Source organism: Haemaphysalis longicornis, unplaced genomic scaffold (assembly GCF_048455015.1).
Source record: "Haemaphysalis longicornis isolate Haplotype H1 unplaced genomic scaffold, Haemaphysalis longicornis Haplotype H1 scaffold_5, whole genome shotgun sequence".
NCBI lineage: Eukaryota > Metazoa > Arthropoda > Arachnida > Ixodida > Ixodidae > Haemaphysalis > Haemaphysalis longicornis.
In genome coordinates this window covers 46,608,088-46,626,107 of record NW_027526385.1, presented here as the reverse complement: position 1 = coordinate 46,626,107, position 18,020 = coordinate 46,608,088, and the positions used below count along the sequence as shown (strand labels likewise).

General features: G+C 49.6%; 1 protein-coding gene across 1 annotated transcript in view; it reads right to left on the bottom strand.

Moving 5' to 3' along the window:
* Window positions 1-1,798: 1,798 nt before the first annotated feature.
* LOC144138186 (tRNA (guanine-N(7)-)-methyltransferase non-catalytic subunit WDR4-like) overlaps window positions 1,799-18,020 on the bottom strand; it is a 74,382-nt gene continuing 58,160 nt past the window's right edge. The window contains exon 10 of the mRNA XM_077670355.1: window positions 1,799-1,984. Coding sequence (XP_077526481.1) covers window positions 1,908-1,984 — 77 coding nt within the window. The 3' untranslated portion in view covers window positions 1,799-1,907. The remainder of the gene's footprint in view (window positions 1,985-18,020) is intronic.

The following is an 18,020-nucleotide window of genomic DNA, read 5'->3' as shown; positions in this document are numbered from 1 at the left end:
TGATGATGATGGTGGTGGTATTGCCTTCGAAGTGGTTGGTACGTACCCACCAGGGATTAGGTTAGGGATAAAGCGTTGACTGTGGCGCTGTTGAGGTTATAGGGTTAATAATTGAAAGCCCGGCAGCGTGTGTTTGACAAACCTGGCCGTTTGGTTGATTATAATAATAATAATAATGCTTTATTGCGCAAAATACTGAAAAAAATACAAGGAGGCAGGTCTGCCAAAGCCGCATTGGGCTTGAGCGGCAGCGCCTGGCAGGCAACGGAAACCGCAATAAATAAATAACACTGACATAAGTACGAAGCATAGTAAAGCAGAACGTTTAAGTATACATACAAAGAAAAAAAAGGGAAAACAAGTTGACTTACGACACATAGATTACACCCGACAGAATAACAGCACTGAAGATTTAAAATATCAGCTTGTTTCCTAAACGGGCCACAGCTTATCAGAAATTAGTCTACAAGAGCTCGAACGTTATAAAACACGCAAACAGCGTTTATCACACACCACCTGATATGGTTTGACAGAGCGTGAGGTGCTGATAAAAAAAGCGGAATTGCAAAAGGTCAATAGTTACTGGACAGAAATGTATATAGCATTGCTTTGAAGGCTGAGGCGTTTGAACCGATAAACACCATTTCTGCAAGACTACACCCTATGCAAATTATATGTTTACACGACGTAATACCTTTTTAATGAGCGTTTAACTGCGTGAGACAAGGCAGACGATATCACGCATTCATACCAAACCCCTTTCAAAACGCGCGCGAACTGACGTCACGGGTCCGGCGCTTTGGCGGAGTGATACACTACATGAGGTGGTGCCGTTCTTGAGTTGTAACCGAGTATAGGCGTGAAGTGGTGCAGGCACCTCCAGCGATCGCTTCTAACCGCTCGTTCAAATGCAGCACGAGGCGCAAATGAGTTGCTCATGCGAGAAAAGACCTTATAATCTGGTCAAAAGCGCACTATAAAACGTGATTCGCACCGCTTGTGAAAGCGTCCATCAAAAATATATACCGCGGTGGCAAGTCTAAACATCTGCAACGGTGCCAGCCTGCTGCCCCGAGCTCTTCGAAGCTCCCGCCATGTGCAGCGCGTCTCCCCATTGGCGCAAGTCCTCAGGCGCGATTCGTCACTACACGTCATCGCAACCGTCATCCCTCATTGGTCTTTGCACTCCGCCGAACGGCGGAAATGGGTCTCGGTTTTATTCGCTCTGCGCATGGCCAGGCTAGAGCGGCGGCGTGCCGCTCCAGCCCGGCCGTGCTCTGCGGCAAGGAAAACGCGCTGTTCTCGGCGAAAACAGGGGCGGTATTCCCGTGTTTGTCCGTTTTGCGTCCGTTTTATTGTGACGTACTTCCAGTTGTAGGTGGGCTTTGGATTGACTTTCGCGCAACTGTTCTTGTAAACACATTTTAAACGGCTATCTTTTGTGTGTTTATTGCTCCGCCAGCAAACCATCAAGGCGACGAAAATTAGTCTGCTCCGAGAAGCGGCCGCTCAATAAGGGCTTGCTCAAAACGTACACTGATGAAACCGACACAAAACGGACAAAACACGAGAATACCGCCCCAGGTTTCCAAAAGCTGCCGACGTCGGCAAGTGGCGCGCAGCTAGCGTGCCCCTATTGGCCCACTATCATCTTTAAATGGCGCTAATGGCCCGCCCCGCTTGCAATCTTCCCAGCTCTGAGATAAGCCTCGCCAGGGCAATGAATTATCTCAGGTATCGGCGGCGACGAGCTTCCCTCCGGCTCAGCGGGGTGCTGAGGAATCGCGGTGGACGGTCTCTTACCGCGCCCCATGGCTCCGGGAATTCGTGGTCCTCAGGTAACTCAGTAGGCCTTGCGTAGGGTTGTCAGGCGGGACAGCGTTCCTGCTCTGCGCTCGAGTGCACGCTCAGAACGACGATGGCGATGAGCGTGGCGCGTTCTGGCAGCTCTCGCGGCTCGTGAGTCGCTGGGTTGGTCGGTTGCCTGAGGGAATGGCAACATACCCACGTCGGGGATTGGCCAAGGAGGTGTGTGCCAGATAAAGGCTAGAGTATTTTAGATGCTGAAAGGACTAAAGTAAATGGAGTAGTGGAAGACGATATCCCGCAACGGTATTAGAACGACCCCGCTAGGGTGATGACGAGGACGCGAACGTGTGTAGTGGTTTCGAGTCGAATCTGGTAGCTAAGAACGAATAGGAAGTGGACGGTGTGAAGAGCACCTCGGCGCCCCTCACCGCCAGCTCTCTCCGCTTACACTCTTCACATTCCACTCACATTACACATTCCATCGGCCGCAAGGACGTGGGTCGTCGTCGTCCAAGAGATCGCGCGAGGGGTGCGGGCTGGTGGGGCGTGATGGTATGCGGAGGCAAGCGTGGAGACTCTCCGGATTCGGACTCCGGGAGTGAGAGCATCGGTGCAGTGTCGATGACGGGTTGGCTTTAATGGCAGCCCGCAAATATCGCCTCAGACACGTGAGAAGAGTTATTTCACGCAACAGCAGTGTGCCTCATTCATTGGTATGCTGTAGAGAGCACGTCCACAAAGAAAAGATAAAGGAGGGGGAGGAGAGACAAAAACAACCGGATAAATTTGATACAGCTACGTGGAGACACTGGGTGTTGTTTGAGATGTTCAATAAAATCACCCGAAACTGCTGTATTACATTCGTTTTTTTTTCTTTGTCGCAATTCTATTTTTATGAGTTCTTGTTAAAGGGACACTCAAGTGATTTGTAAACATTGCGGGATTACTAGCGCAAACTGAAGTCTGGAGTCTCTACACCACGTTTCGACCACAGGCTCACACCCGAGGTCCACGTAACCGGACAGGTTACACAGACAGGGTGCGGTGAAGCCCTGCGTGGCCTGATCCGCACCTGCGCGCCGGACAAATGAAATAAAGTCCTGTTCTCTCTCTCTCTCGCTGTGCTTATTAAAGGAGCCATGAAGAGAAAACACAAGTTTGGTTCATTCAAAAGATTGTCTCGTTAGAATCATACTGACACCACTTTTAACGTAAACTTCGCTCAAATAAGCTACATAATTAGGAAAAACGGGAATGGTCATGCGACCCACCAGCTCATTTCCCGCAACAGAACCTATGATGCCACATGAGCTAAGCTCTGCGATTGGCGGAGGCTGGCAGAAGCAGACGTAAAATAGGTAGAGCTTACAAACTAGACGAACGAGCCATTTGCGCTTAAATTTAGGGCACATTCTTTACAAAGCAATAAGAATGATGGGACAAACAGTGGAAGTTACGAAAGCACATGTAAACACAGAAGTACTGATGCGTTCTGCTGTTCGTACTGCGCACAGCATGCTTGGTTTAGCTGCACAGCACTACGGGGCTTGGGGTTGTCTCAGACGACACTGGCCGATTGACGCAAGCAACGGTGTCTTACGTGACCCCATTTGTCGAGCGAGCACTGTTTCAGGGAACGAATATTTTCTCCCAGAACAAAAACAAGCCAAGTTTAAATTCGGGCAAAAACAAACCAAACGCTTGCCACGGTATGGTGGCGCCATCTAGGTTCGGGTAACGTAAAGAAACGCGGGAACAAACCAACACCACTGTGCAGGGTGGAGACAACCTTTGAACGGTCCCGTGCCGCCGCAATTGGGCCAACGGGCTCAACGCGTTATTCTTTTCGTTTCCCACGAGACCCAGCAACGCGAAACAGACAATATGATTCAAACGTCTTCAGTAAACCGCGTTGCGGCGATAATTTTAGCGCGTTTTTGACACAGTGACTTGCTTCGGCGGCGAGCGAGCAACCCAAAATGGCGGCGCCAGCGTATACGTGTCTCTACCCTGTACGGCGGATGCGTGAATGAAGGGATTCTTGGCTGCAGAGCGGTCGGTTCCTGTGATGTCATTGCAGACCCCGAAGACAAACGATTTAGCGGGAAAATCAAAATTTTAACCTAAATTGTTTAATTTCTCAGTGAATAAAGCATCGTTTGTATCCGGACAAGCGCTGAGGACACTAAAACACGAAATCTTTCGAATAAAACCAACTTGCATTTTCTCTTCATGGCTCCTTCAAAAGGACCCTGCAACACTTACCATCGACTACTCGGAATGTATTTTGGGGTAAAGTCTATTGTCCCAGCAATCTCCTCCCGCAAGAATTATGAAAATCCGTTCCCTATCACCTAAACTACGCGCGATGAAAATTCGCGCGTATATGTGCCCTCTCAACTCAACCGCGGACAACGCGCTCTCCCTGGAGAGGGGGGCGGCGCGTGGCGTTCTGTTCGGCGGCCTTCGATATGCCATGTGCCGGGGAGTTTCGTCCTTTTCCCCGGAACGTGGACGGCTCTATTAAGTGCGAATGCACTTCTTAAGCGACCCTGAACCTGCGTCCACCGGCGTTGTCCGCGCACGTGGAGATGGGCGCGCGCAGCCTGGCCGCTGACCTGGCACATACCCACGTGGGGGATTGGCCAGGAATCTCCTCGTCTTCCTTGGCAACGGAGGGAGATGGGCGCGCGCTGCCTGGCCGCTGACATGGCACATACCCACGTGGGGGATTGGCCAAGAATAGGGCGTGAGAAGGGCTAATGCACCTGCTTAAAGGAGTACTGACACGAAATTTCAAAGCTGAGATCCGCTCTAGCAATCAAGTACAACGACAACACAAATAGGTGTCTGTGAATAAATGCATCTTTCTTTCTTTGTAGTTGTGTGTGTGTGTGTGATCTCTCTTTCGCGAACATTACCGAACCGCGCAAATTCAACTCGTGCATTCGCACTTTCACATTCTTCCCCTCGGGGAAATGCGGGGAATTTTTCCGCTCTTGTGCCACAAAAAAGCAGCCATGGTGGCCTGCTCGCAAGCAAGCGCTTAGGCTGGTAGGGCGTTTTTGGAGCAATAAACGTTTGTTGCCGAGTGGCCTCGTTGAAAGTGGAATATTTAGTTCGTCACTCAAACTCCGCGCGCACTCAAAACAAAAGAAACACCAAAAGCATGCGGACAGGTTCAAACATAGAAGAGGTTCATACACAGCGCCGACGACGGCTGATCGTAACAGGAAATTCCAGAATTTAGCCGCGAAGTTGACCAGCGAAGCCAATAGGACAGCCAGGACAGCCATGGCCCGATTGACGTCTCAGAGGCCATGCCAGGGGTGCATAACGAGGAGAATTTGGTTTTTACGCGTCTTTCACGGTGATTTGCGCGCTTACCGCTTCACGTGCACGTGTAATATTTGGCTCGGGAGTTCCTGGAAGTCTAATCTAAACGTCGCGCAAGTTTACTTGCACTGCATGAAGAGTGTTGCAAGGTCCCCTTAAGTCCAATTCGAAAATTCTGTACTCTTCTCTGCATCTTCCTTGCCGATATACTATGAAGTTTCGTATGACGTGAAAACAAGATGGCTTGGCTTGAATGTGCTGCTGCACAGCTCACCGACCGACCCTCCGACAGTCGGCCCAGCGTTTAGTCGGCCGGCGGCCGGCGGGTCGTCACGTTTCTTGCTGGGAAATGTCACGTCTTCACGAGGTAGAGTACTAGTATTAAAAAGACAATTAATGCATATACTGCATAGGAGACGCGATATAAATGTTAAATTTCGGCGAGCGATCCGCGATAGCCGCCTGCCGCCAGATCGGCCACGACAAGTTTGGTCGTAGGGGGGGATCTGTTCAAGACGAACAAAATTGATTGCTTGTAAGTGCAATAAATTTTTACCTTGATCGATTATATTATGCCTTGAGGATGCGGCGAAACAGAAGAAGAAGAAACTTACTTTATTTTCGCATGGATATACCTATATGTGTGCCGATGATATTGCTTTTTTCTCGGCTGATAGGAACATCCAAGCGTTGTATCAGCGACTGCAGGACTGTGTGGTTGTCCTGGATAATTGGCTTAGCCTGTTACACCTCTCGCTAAATGTCAGTAAATGGGCCGTTATAGTATTTCCCAGCAATAACCCTATATCATTACGTCTAACATACCGGTTGCAATCCATCCCTCAGGTCACGGAAATTAAATATTTGGGTATAATTTATGACGACCACCTCACATGGCGTCCTCATATTTCGCACATTGCTGCCAAAGGTGAAAAAGATTGCGGGAGTGCTGCGTAGGCTATGCAATCATAAATTCGGTATGCGTAGAGACGCCCTGCTAATGATTTATCGTTGCGCGTTATTGGTTGCGTGTTAATTTGGTTGCGTGTTATTTTCTGGCTGCGCGAAGTACAAACTCCATCCCCTATTTCTTATTGAGAGATTGGCTTGCTTTGCGTTTATGTTTAGGGTTGCCAAAGTATGTAGCTAACTCTGTATTGTACCTTGAGGCACGGTTGCCTTCACTTCTGGATCGATTTAAATTGCTAACTGTTGTAACATTTCTTTTTTTTTTATTCGAAAGTTTGCCCTGCGGCATAATATATGTAGGCGCTTACAGAAACACGAACAAGTTGGTTTCGTGTATAAAGTTCAGGAGTTGTCTTAATGAATGTCTTAAGGAACCAACCAACCCCTAGTCCGGAGCTCCCGGGATAGCCGACAGGGCCTTCTCTGCGCGTTCAATGAGTGTTCTTTGCACTTCCGCGCTAGAGCCGGCCAGCCTTCTTTCCCATGAAGTGGGGGTAGGATTGGGTATGGGGGGAAGGTTGGGGTTCTGTGTACATGTCCAGAGAGTGTGATAGATGCTAGGGTAGTCCCCTCAGTTAGGACACTTGGGGGTACCAGGTAATCGTCGGAATCGGTGTGTTAGGTGTACAGTAGGTAGCGTGTTTGTCTGAATTTGCCTTAGTACAACGGATTCCCGACGAGTGAGTGTTTTGTGTGGTGTTGGGTACTTTTGTCTGTTTTGACGGGCTATCCGTAGCAGATCCCTGGTGTCAACTGGTTCTTGAGGTCCTGGTTGCGCCCTACATTCACTTGAATGTGGAAGTACATGCTCAGGCGCCCGGTGGTTTTAACGCTCGGGCGAATGCGTGTGCTCTCTCATTTCCTGGCATGCCTTCGTGCCCAGGTACCCAGATTACCTTGTAGCACTTTTGACTTGAAGCGAGGACCTTGTTCAGTACATGAGCTGAATTTCTGTGCATTCGGTTGCAGAGAAGTTGTCGGCATGCAGCTTGAGAGTCGGTGTAGAGATGCTTGCAGCGCTCGCATGTAGCATCGTGCCTTCGCCGCGAGATGGGCTGCTCACGAGTCTCGAAAAAAACTCGAAAAATCAGTTTTCCCTAAGCGAACAAACTCAGTGAATGCATTATTTTGTTGCGGCCTCCGGACGCTGTCGTATGCAGCGGGCGTGCAAGGCCACTAACTTTAATTATCATGAAATAATGGCTACCAATAATTATTTCAGTGCTACTGTCGCGCCCTATGTAGCTGCCATGAGTACTCTCACAATGACGATGAACTGTTTCGCGATTTCATTGGGGAAAACGGCAACAAAACAATCGGTCACTTACGTAGTGCGCGACATCATCGCAATATTTTTATTGGAATAATTTTTGGTTTTGGCTTTTTACATAATTGTTTTGTTGCTGCGTTGTTGTTGCCTACTTTTTAATCATTGCATGTTTTACCTTTCCGTTTTCGCCTGGACACGAAATCGTGCGTACGCCACTGCCTCCGGGCGACGCAAAGAGACCAAGAAAAGGAAGCGTATACTTGGTATGTATCCGAATACAAAGCTTTCCTTGGTATGTATCCGAATACAAAGCATCTTTAAAAAATTACACCATCTTCCCGTAGGGGAATCCTGAGTAGTATGCGAAGCAGCCATGGGGTCGACTGAAGTTCCCATTAGTTTTCAGTTCGTCGTTTCCGTTGACGTTCAGCTTCGCGTGCCTTCGTTGTATCAGTAGCTTCTCGACGTAGTTTGAATGAGTGAAGGACATAAGGCGCGTTCGTAGCACATGCTCCCGTCTGGGTTTGTAGCGCAGTGGGAACAGCGCCACGTACCTCCCGTTGCGGCCAGAGTCGTGGGATCGAAACCCGACGCCGCCTATTTCTTTTTATAGTGGACTGCGCTGACGTCAGCCCAAACGCTGGCGGGGCTGAAGTAGTATGTCTTGGGTTGACAGATGTGGGCAGAAGCCGTACATCGTGTCAGGGAAGTAGCCGTTGTCTTCAACGTGGGGCGAGAGCCGGTTGTAAACCAGGTGTTCAAACAATTTGCCGACACATGAGGTCAGAGAAATAGGCCTCAGATTCTTGGAGTTCAAGGGTTTGCCAGGCTTGGGGATGAAAGTGACGTCTGCGTGTTTCCACTGTGGGGGCAAGGAACCCGCCAGCCAGCACTCATTGATGTAGACTAGAAGATTTTCTAGGACGGCATGGTCGAGGTTTCGCAATAATTTGTTAGGGATTTTGTCTCGACCCGGAGTGGTGTTTCGGGTGAGGTTGTACGCTGCCGCCTCGATTTCAGCAATGGAGAACGGCTCGTCCATTTTGGGATTCGAATCGCCTGTGTAGTCAGGTGCCTGGGTGGGTTGGACGTGAGGTGGGGGCGCCAAGGCTTGCTTAATAAGTTCGTCCAACAAGTCTTCTTCTGTGCCCGGGTAATTGTGGATTAATCGGCGAAGCTGGTCTGCTGCGACCGCCTTATATTCACCGGGGCCCATAAGGGAACGGAGCAGGTACCATGTGCGGCGGGTTCCCAGCGTTCCTTGCAGCTTGTTGCAGAACTGCGTCCAGTTGTGCTGGCTCAGCTCACGGGCGTACACTTCAGCTTCTGCCGTAATTTCCGCAATGCGGATCTTCAGCTTGCGGTTCGTCTTGTTCTTTTTCCACCGCCTGATTAGCCCTCTACGGGCGTCCCAGAGGTGGAGGAGATGGGCATCGATGGCTGGGTTATCCTGCGTAAGGGAAAGTTCCTTGGCGTGTTTTCTTGCCTCTTGAATGAGCTTGGTAGTCCATTCCTCGAGACTGCTATCCGATCAGCGGGGGTGGTTTCTCGGAAGTTCTTCCAATTTGTTATGCACGCAGTGCCAATTTTTTGGCTGCTCGCTCTTTGATGGGAGATTTGTGACTGAATTATGTAGTGGTCGCCGGGAAAGAATTTCGCAACGAGGCTCAATCTTGAATCGCTAATAATTCAGACAAGCAACACAATCAACAGATCATCTGGCACTCTAAACCATGTGTACTCCCGTACATTACGTCATGTGCTCAACGCTACTTAGGAGCCTGCTGCTAAGCCATCAATCCATTATGAACAAGGGATCCATACGGATCCCGAAACGTCAATTTTGTTGCAACATTTATACAAATGCCTTTACCTGACCAGATGGCATTCCGTCGAACTCTCGACAAAGACAGAGATTGGCTTATAGGTTTATAGATGACGCAGCTACACTCTCACACCTACCGACAGTGCTACTTGGGAATGCCACATCAAAGGGAACATTAAGGCGTCTCTCGCAGCAGAGCGCACATGCAGCAAGCTACTCTGTGAAGCACAGCTCAATGGGTAGGCCACGCATCACACATAAAACAGCAACTGTATGTCACAGCTTTGCTTGTTAATCATCTGTACAGACTGTGTAGGTGAATTTTTTTGCCAATGCACTTAGTGAGAGATGTTGCTGTGCTTTGTTTGTGTGGGTGCTGCTACAATTGCTGATGTTGTTAATGTGAATGTACTGAGTGATAGGAGTATGCATATGACTGAAGTTGTGTTTTTATGGTTCGCATAATGCCACCTTTTTAAGGCTAGGACGCAGGCTCCTGCTTGTGATTCTTGCTTTTGATGTTTTGTACTTGCATATCTTTGTGGTGCAAACAAATAAACTTTGTTGCAAGTCAAGCACTTGTCGTGTCCTTCTTTCAGGCCTGTGGGCAGCAGAAATGCCACAAGGTGTAATATGCGCAGAATGTAGCTCACTCATTTCAAGCACGAAGAACTACACTGAACTTTTTCATGTTTCAACACTTTTTGCACCTCAAAGGTTGCTGCTATGCTTAAAAAGAGAGAAAGAGGAAGTAAATATATTGGGATGCAAAAGCGACATAGCACAGGAGCATAGTTCAGCACATCTGCCCAGGAGGGACCTAATGGATTTACGGTACAATACAGACGCCTAAAGAGACACTAAAGTGCAAAAGCAAGTTGGCCAGCATCAGTAATTACAGTGTTGTGAATACAAATAATATGCCACTTGCAGCAGCAGTACTTTATTAGTGCATGAAAATTCCCAAAGTGGCGTGAAAACAGGCACGGCTGCCCCATATTTTGTTCTGCACGACAACTTGTGACATTACTAATTGCGGATGTCAAGACATGACTGGTGGAACTAGTCGAAGCGTTCTTCTGAAGCAAACACTGATGCAGGGATATGAATGTGGGCAAGAACTTTTCCTGGTCTTGTGCTTCTTAAAAGACAAAAACCTCATCTAGCAAACATAAAATATGATGCCTCATCCCACACTTTGTTGCAGTGTCGATTTCATCAGAATGTTTTGCCTTGCCTACAAGCACAGCCACAAAAATGCATGCATGTGGGTGCACTAGAGACTGTAGTACTGTACCTAGCTAGTGACTTAGCGCATACAGATAAAGCAGCTAGTGACAGCAGGGGATTATGAGCACAATCAGCAGGAAACAAGACGGCTGTGAAATGCTTTGATCAATGGCGCAGGCATGTTCACGTAGCAGCTTTTCCTAGGTGGTGCCACTGCGGGCGTTCCTAGGGAAGCTTTGCCGATGTCATAATGCCCTGCCAGCAAAGAGATGGGGCTGGGTGGCCTATTTTGCTGTATGCCGCCACACCAAGGTAGCATTAGGTAGAATGTAACAGAATGACAGAACGTAACTTTGAAAAGTGAAGGGCAATCAGAAAAGTTTTTAAGAAGGCGGTAACAACTGAATAGTCGGGCTTGGCTTGCTCTGGGCGCTTTGTGATGTGCCCTGATATGTTTCCAAAAAGCGAAAGAGAAAAAGCCAGTTCGATGAATAAAAGAAAAGGCTTTGAAAAATTGTGGTTTTTCTGGCAGACCAACTTTTACAGCCAGTTCAGCACTGTTAGCTGGCCTGCAGCAACACATGCATGTACACTTCACTCTTAAAAGAGTGTCTCGTGCGCAAATTCAGCGTACAGCAGACCGATTGCAAAGCGTGGGTGTTAGCAAGTTTGTCACATAGCCTTTGATGTGATGACTATTGCATTATAATGACCAGTTTCCCAAATATGCTTCCAGAAGTGAGCATTTTTAAGCAATTCTGCTCTCACCATGTGAACTGCACGACAGGTGAAAACAATGGCTACCGTGGCTGTAGCCAAAGAAAATGGGGGGCGAAATTTGATTAAGCACCGGACAACACATTTAGCAACGGAAGCACACACCAAAGGCCACAATGAAGACATGAGGAAACGTAGAGCGCTGAAGTTTACAAGACGACCACAGAATAAAGGGACAAACGAAAAGCTTGGTGTGATTCGTTTGCTCCTTTATTCTGTGGTCGTCTTTTAAACTTCAGCGCTCTGCTTTTCCTCATGTCTTCATACCAACTAGCCCAACACCCAAGCTTTACTGAATAACACAATTAAAGGTCATCCTGCCTGATGGAGGCAACGCATGTGAGCAATAGTAAATCACTGAAGGACTCTGGCCAGATATCATTCCGCCTGACGAAACTTTAGGGAGTTCCAATTGCCGTCTCATCAGCACGGAACGCTAGAAAAAAATATATCTGAAGCAACACGGTTGTCTGCACCCGTGGTCTGCACTATCGCAGAAATAATCAGGGCACAAAATGCAATTTTCGGGCCAAAGGTTAAGCTGATTCCATGTAGGGTAAACAGTGTAGATCCACGTTTGACAAACAGCCGTTCCAACCACGCGGCGATTTGCGAACGGCTGAGGAGGCACTTCGAAATCCACAGCGGCGGGCAACACCTGACAATTAAAGGTTGACTTTATAACTTTTACAGCGGCGGTCGATCACCACAGGGTGAATGGTGTAGATCTAGATACACGCTCGAGAAACAACCGGTTCATATACACGGCGATTGGCGAACGGTTGAGGCACTTCGAAATCTACAGCAGCGGGCAACGCCTGAGAACGCGTAATCACGCACAGAGGCACGGTTGAAGCACTTCACGTAAGAGCATGAGGAGCGGATGCGGTAGCGCACACTGTGTATCCAAACCACGACCGGCTGTCGTGACCCAAACCACGACCGGCTTGATCCAAACACTTGCCGCTTCACGTAAGTGCATAAGCGGCGGGAAACACCTGTTGAGAACGCGAAATCCAACACAGGCACGGTTGAAGCACTCGTAACTTCGTTAGAATATGAATGATTAGGCGTTCAATTCACAGCGCGGCCGTCGCAGAAAGCGAAATACAACATGCCGATTGAAACACTTCACGTAACATGAGCACAGGCTAGCGCAGAGGGCACAGCTCCGGCGGCTCCGGCAGGTCCCAGAGAGCAGGGAGTGTGCACAACGGCGGAAAAGCCAAGCGCCCTTCGCCTTTCCCACTCGCACTCCTCCTTTTCTCTCTTTCGCGTCTGAGCGTCCGGGCAATTTATTTCACGCGGCCCGACTAGGCAGGTACACATTCGTTTCGCGGGGATGGTCGCCCGCCTCGCGGAGCCCTCGCATTCGTTGCAGTGAAGGGCGACCTGATCGACCTCTCCGCGCGCATAGGCGCAAATTCGTTCTGGTAGGGGGATTAGTTCCGCGAGCCAGCCTTCGCGATGCCCGCGCATTCCTCCTCACCCTCCCCGCGCGCGCATGCGCCGTAGGGTCCCGCTATCCCGCCGCCATAGCGTGAGCCTCCGCTAGCCGCTATGCTAACATACCAGGTACCGTCCGCTAACGCTACGGCGGCGGGTAGCGGGGCCCGACTGAGAAGGTGAAAATTCGTTCCGGTGGGGGGATTAGTTCCGCCGGCCGGCCTTCGCCATGCTTGCGCCTTCTCTCCACTGAGGGGCAACCTCCTCGCCCTCCCCGCGCGCGCATGCGCCGTAGGGCCCCGCTATCCCGCCGCCATAGCGTGAGCCTCCGCTAGCCGCTTTGCTAAGTATAGCGGAAAGCACCTTAGCGCGCCCATAGCGCTAGCGGGCACGCTAACCGTAGCATAACGAGGCGCTATCCGTTCGCGATTGCGGCCCGCAAAACGTTAACGCTACAGCTAAAACGCTATACTAAAACTCCCTATTAGAGAGTTTTAGCATAGCGGCTCCCGTACGCTACGCTAAGGTTAGCGGGTAGCGGGACCGGACTGCGCATGCGCGCGCGGGGAGTGCGAGGAGGTTGCCCCTCAACGGAGGGAAAGAGCGGGCATGGCGAAGGCAGGCCGCGCGGAACTAATCCACCCCACCGTGACGAATTTGCTCTCCCCAGTCGCGCCCCGCTATCCGCCGCCGTAGCGTTAGCGGACGGAGAACGCTGTGCTAAAACTCTCTATTGTCCAGGTAACCCGCCGCCGTAGCGTTAGTGGACTGTAGCCGCTATGCTAAAACTAATTTTAGCATAGCGGGTAGCGGCCGCTAACACTACGACATGCGGGCACCGGGACTCGACTGAGCACTTGTGGATTCGATGCGCTCGGGGAGGGCAAGGAGGCCGCCCCTCAGCGGAACAAATGTGCGGGCATAGTGAGAGCCGGCCCGCAGAACTAATCCACCCTACCAGAACGAATCTGCAAGGGCCCAGTCGAGTCGCGGTAACTGCATGCCCTAGTGTTAGTGGATGCTACCCGCTGTGCTAAAACTCAATAGAAAGTTTTAGCATAGCGGGTAGCGTTTGCTAACGCTACGGCGGCTGGCGGGTTAATGTGACCCGACTGCGCATGCGCACGGGGAGGGTGAGGAGGTCGCCCCTCAGTGGAATGAATGCGCACCTGTCCAATCGGGTCCCGGCACCCGCTTCCGTTGCATTAGCGTACTGTAACCTCTATGCTAAACTCTCTCTTACCAGAGGCAGGGTTTAGGGGTTCGAACCTCTCCGAAATTTCTTCCAGGCAAAGTGTGAGCCAAACTTGTGCTGCTTTCGGTGAATCTTCTCCCTTCCAATAACCCACAACCCCCCCGAAAAAAAGTCCTGGCTAAGGCCCTGGCTGGTACAATGTATTCCGAGCAGTTCAGAGGCGCAAACCTTCTAGCCGTCCACTTCACAACTCACGGTGAGACCAGTCTGTCTTGATTTTTGCCCAAACGGCTACACCGGTTCCAGCCGGTGACTCGCCAAGTCTACTGTTAAACACTGAATAATAATATACGTATGACATCGAGTATCCTGTGGACAGTAGCTACGCGCACGACCACAGCGTCGGTTACAGAGGAATATCCGCGTGAAGCTAACGCCCCCCCCCCCCCACGACTTGTGTGCAGAGGCTCAGGGTTCAGACCTAGGGTTACCACCTTTCCCCGAAGAAAAAAACGGCCTTAGGGGACGGGGGGCGGAGTGGGGGTGGGGGGTGCTATATAGAAGGTTGAGTTTGTGTTAAAAAAGAGACGCCACATTTTTTTTACATGCAGTGCCATTTATCGTAGCGTTTTTCTATAGAGGAATCCACATAACGTTTGTACTGAAAGTGATTAAAATTTTGGTTATTACTCTGAATGTGCAGCACTGAAACACTACCGCGCTTGCTGGCCGCCCCGGCGGCATTTCGTTGCTTTGCTCCTCCCTTTCGTCCCCTTCCATCGCGTGAATCACACTTGGCCACATATTTTCTCGGCTCGCGTGTCTTTGCACAGCTTGTCGACACATACTTAGCGTCGTAGTTGCTGTATTGGCGCTTACAAAACCCCAAAAATGAAATACCCGCGACACGATGGCCAAAAAAAATCACGCCATATACACGGAATTAATGATGATAAGTGGGGCGAAGCTCGAGAGGGGGAGATCATCGGTAACCGTAACTCTCCCGTGAAAGTTCGCCCATTACATCATTAAGAAAGACGTAAGACTGTGTGCGTACATTGTACAAATCAACTTTTATTTTCGGAGTCAATGCTCCCAGGCCCAGACCTGGTGAAAGACTCCGCGCCATCGAGGACTACCCCGCACCTCCACCACAATTTGTCACGTAGGATGGGACACAACGGTAAAGCAAGAACTTTTATTTAGGGCGAACTTGTGCCCGAACAAGACGAGAGGAAACGAGCAAAGGTCCTTGCGTCTCGTTCGATCTCCGAGAACGACTGCCTGCGTTCGTGGCGTGATCTCTTGCGTGATCTCCCACTCGCAGTGCACGTGCGCTCGCGCCTCCGTTGGCGAACACAGACAAGCTCGCGCTCCCGGTGCCGAGTTTGCGCTGCCGGTTGCAGCCGGTTCTTGCACGTGCAACGCGGCCCACTTTGCGACATCTCCGAAAGCATGCGGCGGGCACGTACCGTGAGACACAAGGGATGGACAGACCCATGACTTAAGGAGCTTCGCCCCTAAAAACTGGCCAATGTCGGCCGGTTTTAGGTACAGACCGGCAACCAGCCCGCGCCTAAAAAACCGGTCGGGCCGGTCCAAAGCCGGTCAGGTGGCAACCCTATTCAGACCCCACTCTTCCGGAGTTTTCTTTTTTATTTTTACATTTGGTGACTGCCTAATCTATTATTTTTCCACGCATTTTGCGTAGCTGAAAAGTTCGGCATTTTGGGTCACTTTTTGGAACAGGGCTCATAAAGTTATACTGGTAATAAGTGTTGCTGGGCGAGTTGGTTCATATTACAGAAAAAAGATTTAGCGCAGCGAAAGACACGGGACGGTGAAAAGGAAGTTCCACTTCGGAAACTCACTTTTTTGGGGCGATCACTATTTTGGCGTCGTTGGGCTGTACCGTTTAGTCGCCGTCGACACAGCATGCGATAAAATTCTGCCTAAATTTTGTGAAAGGTGATACGTTTTAGGCCACTTTCTGCGCAGTGTACATACAGTCGAAAGCTTTATGACGGTAAACACGGCAGCACGTGCAGCATAGTACTACATGCAGTGCGGTCTAGCAATAGAATGACAAACTTTCGTAGTTTGTAAATTTGCGGATCCACCGCTTGACATGGGTTGATTGCGCTGTTGTCTGCTGCAGTAGCTACATCAGGTGTCTGGTAACGATTCCAGATAATGCATGTGCAGATGTGGGGGCATGTTATTAAAGGAGCCATGAAGACAAAATACAAGTTGGACTTATTAGAAAAACTGCTTAGTCCCGATAACAATGATACCAATATCATCGCTATCTTCGAACAAATAACGGAGATATTAAAGAAAACGTGTGAAGCTGTCGCAACCCCCTAGCCAATTTCCCGCAATTTTTCTATGACGTCACGGAACCTTGTTTGTGCGATTGGCGGCCGCCTAACTGACCTGTCGCGACGACACATGACTGGACGTCTGTAATGGGGCCTCTAGTTCCATTTGACCGCAACACTTGAATGCTAACGTCCAGTTAACGCACTGAAAATTATGTTTTATTGTTGGCCCGTATGACGTCATTCTTGCTCATAACACGTCACTGTGGCACAAAATTTGAAAGTTTTTAAATACTTCTTGCTTTTTTTTTCGTTAAAAAAACATCTTTTGTGGCTGTAATGGAGCTGAGTGAGATACTGAATCCTAGTTCTTTCAAATCAAACGAAGTTGTATTTTCTCTTCATGGCTCCTTTAAGCGCCCGCTCCTGTGGTTCTGTGGCGCCGTCGTCCCTTGTAACTGAGCAAATGAAGGGGACGCAGAAGACGAATGGGATAGAATGAGCAGGAAAGGGGAGGAGGAAAGTATGGCAAAAGTGTGAGGGGGAGGGCGGAATCCCAAGAGGGCGTGAGGCATTCTCACTGGCGGCGATGTGCTACGAGATAACCAAGAAAACGAAGAGGCCTCCGAAGACCTCTCTCGAGCAGGAAAGCGGAGGATGAAAGTATGGCAAAAGTGTGAGGGGGAGGGCGGTATCCCGAGAGGGCGTGAGGCATTCTCTCTGGTGGTGGCGCGTTGCAAGATAACTGAGAAAACGAAGAGGCCTCCAAAGACCTCTCTCGAGCAGGAAGGCGGAGGAAGAAAGTGTGGCAAAAGTGTGAGGGGGAGGGCACTATGCTGATACGGCTTGAGGCATTCTCACCGGCGGCGATGTGCTACGAGATAACCAAGAAACTGAAGAGGCCTCCGAAGACCTCTCTCGAGCAGGAAAGCGGAGGATGAAAGTGCGGCGAAAGACGTGAGGCATTGTCTCCCGCGGCGACGCGCTACGAGACAGTGTCAGAGTATATTGTGCACCTCCGTGTGTTCACTGATGCGGTGATCATTTTTTGAGACGCAGCAGGCATGCACTGTCACACAGAAGACTAGAAGACTGCAGTTCGTCCTGCGCACAATTTTTGCATTAGGGAGTGCCGTAATCGTCAGCCAAATTTTTTTTTTCACAGTATTTTGTCTATCACATTGCCTTCTCGATCCTCTTTGTCACCCTTCATAGGCATGCTGCTGTTTAGGAGTCCTAACTATACCTAGCTTTCCCATAGCATTACCAGTATTGAAATGGAATGTCCGTGCACGTTGCTCTTGGGGATCATGCTAGGGAAGGATGGCATTCCTAACATGTCACGTGAAACCTTCATTAGCTCTAGGCCAATCCCCCACAAGTGTTCTTTGCATCACTAGGTATGTTTCAAAAGTGGGCTTTTGTTTGTTTGCAGACTATTCTAGGCTATTCCCCCGTAAGTGGGTACGTGCCAGGAGCGGGGTTTTGTTCGCGGACTATTAATTCTATGCCAGTCCCCCACGTCTGTTCCTTCCTTGCTGTAAAAAATCCTAAAATACGATGGGGTTCATGTATCAGCCCACAAGAATGTTCGTAAAATGTGCCTATACACGTGGTCATAATGTGGAACGTTTATTCAACCATATTTTGTTAAATATGGTCATTATGTATGTTCCTGTCCGTATTTCTTCCTCTCTGTTTCTCGGAATTTTTACGATTCATTTCGCCAAAATTTTCTCACTTCGATTTCCACCAAGTTCTATTTCTTAACCATAACCATCTTCTGGCCCGAGATGTTAGTCTGCCTTGGCCAATGGTTTTTCAATGTACACACTGCGAACA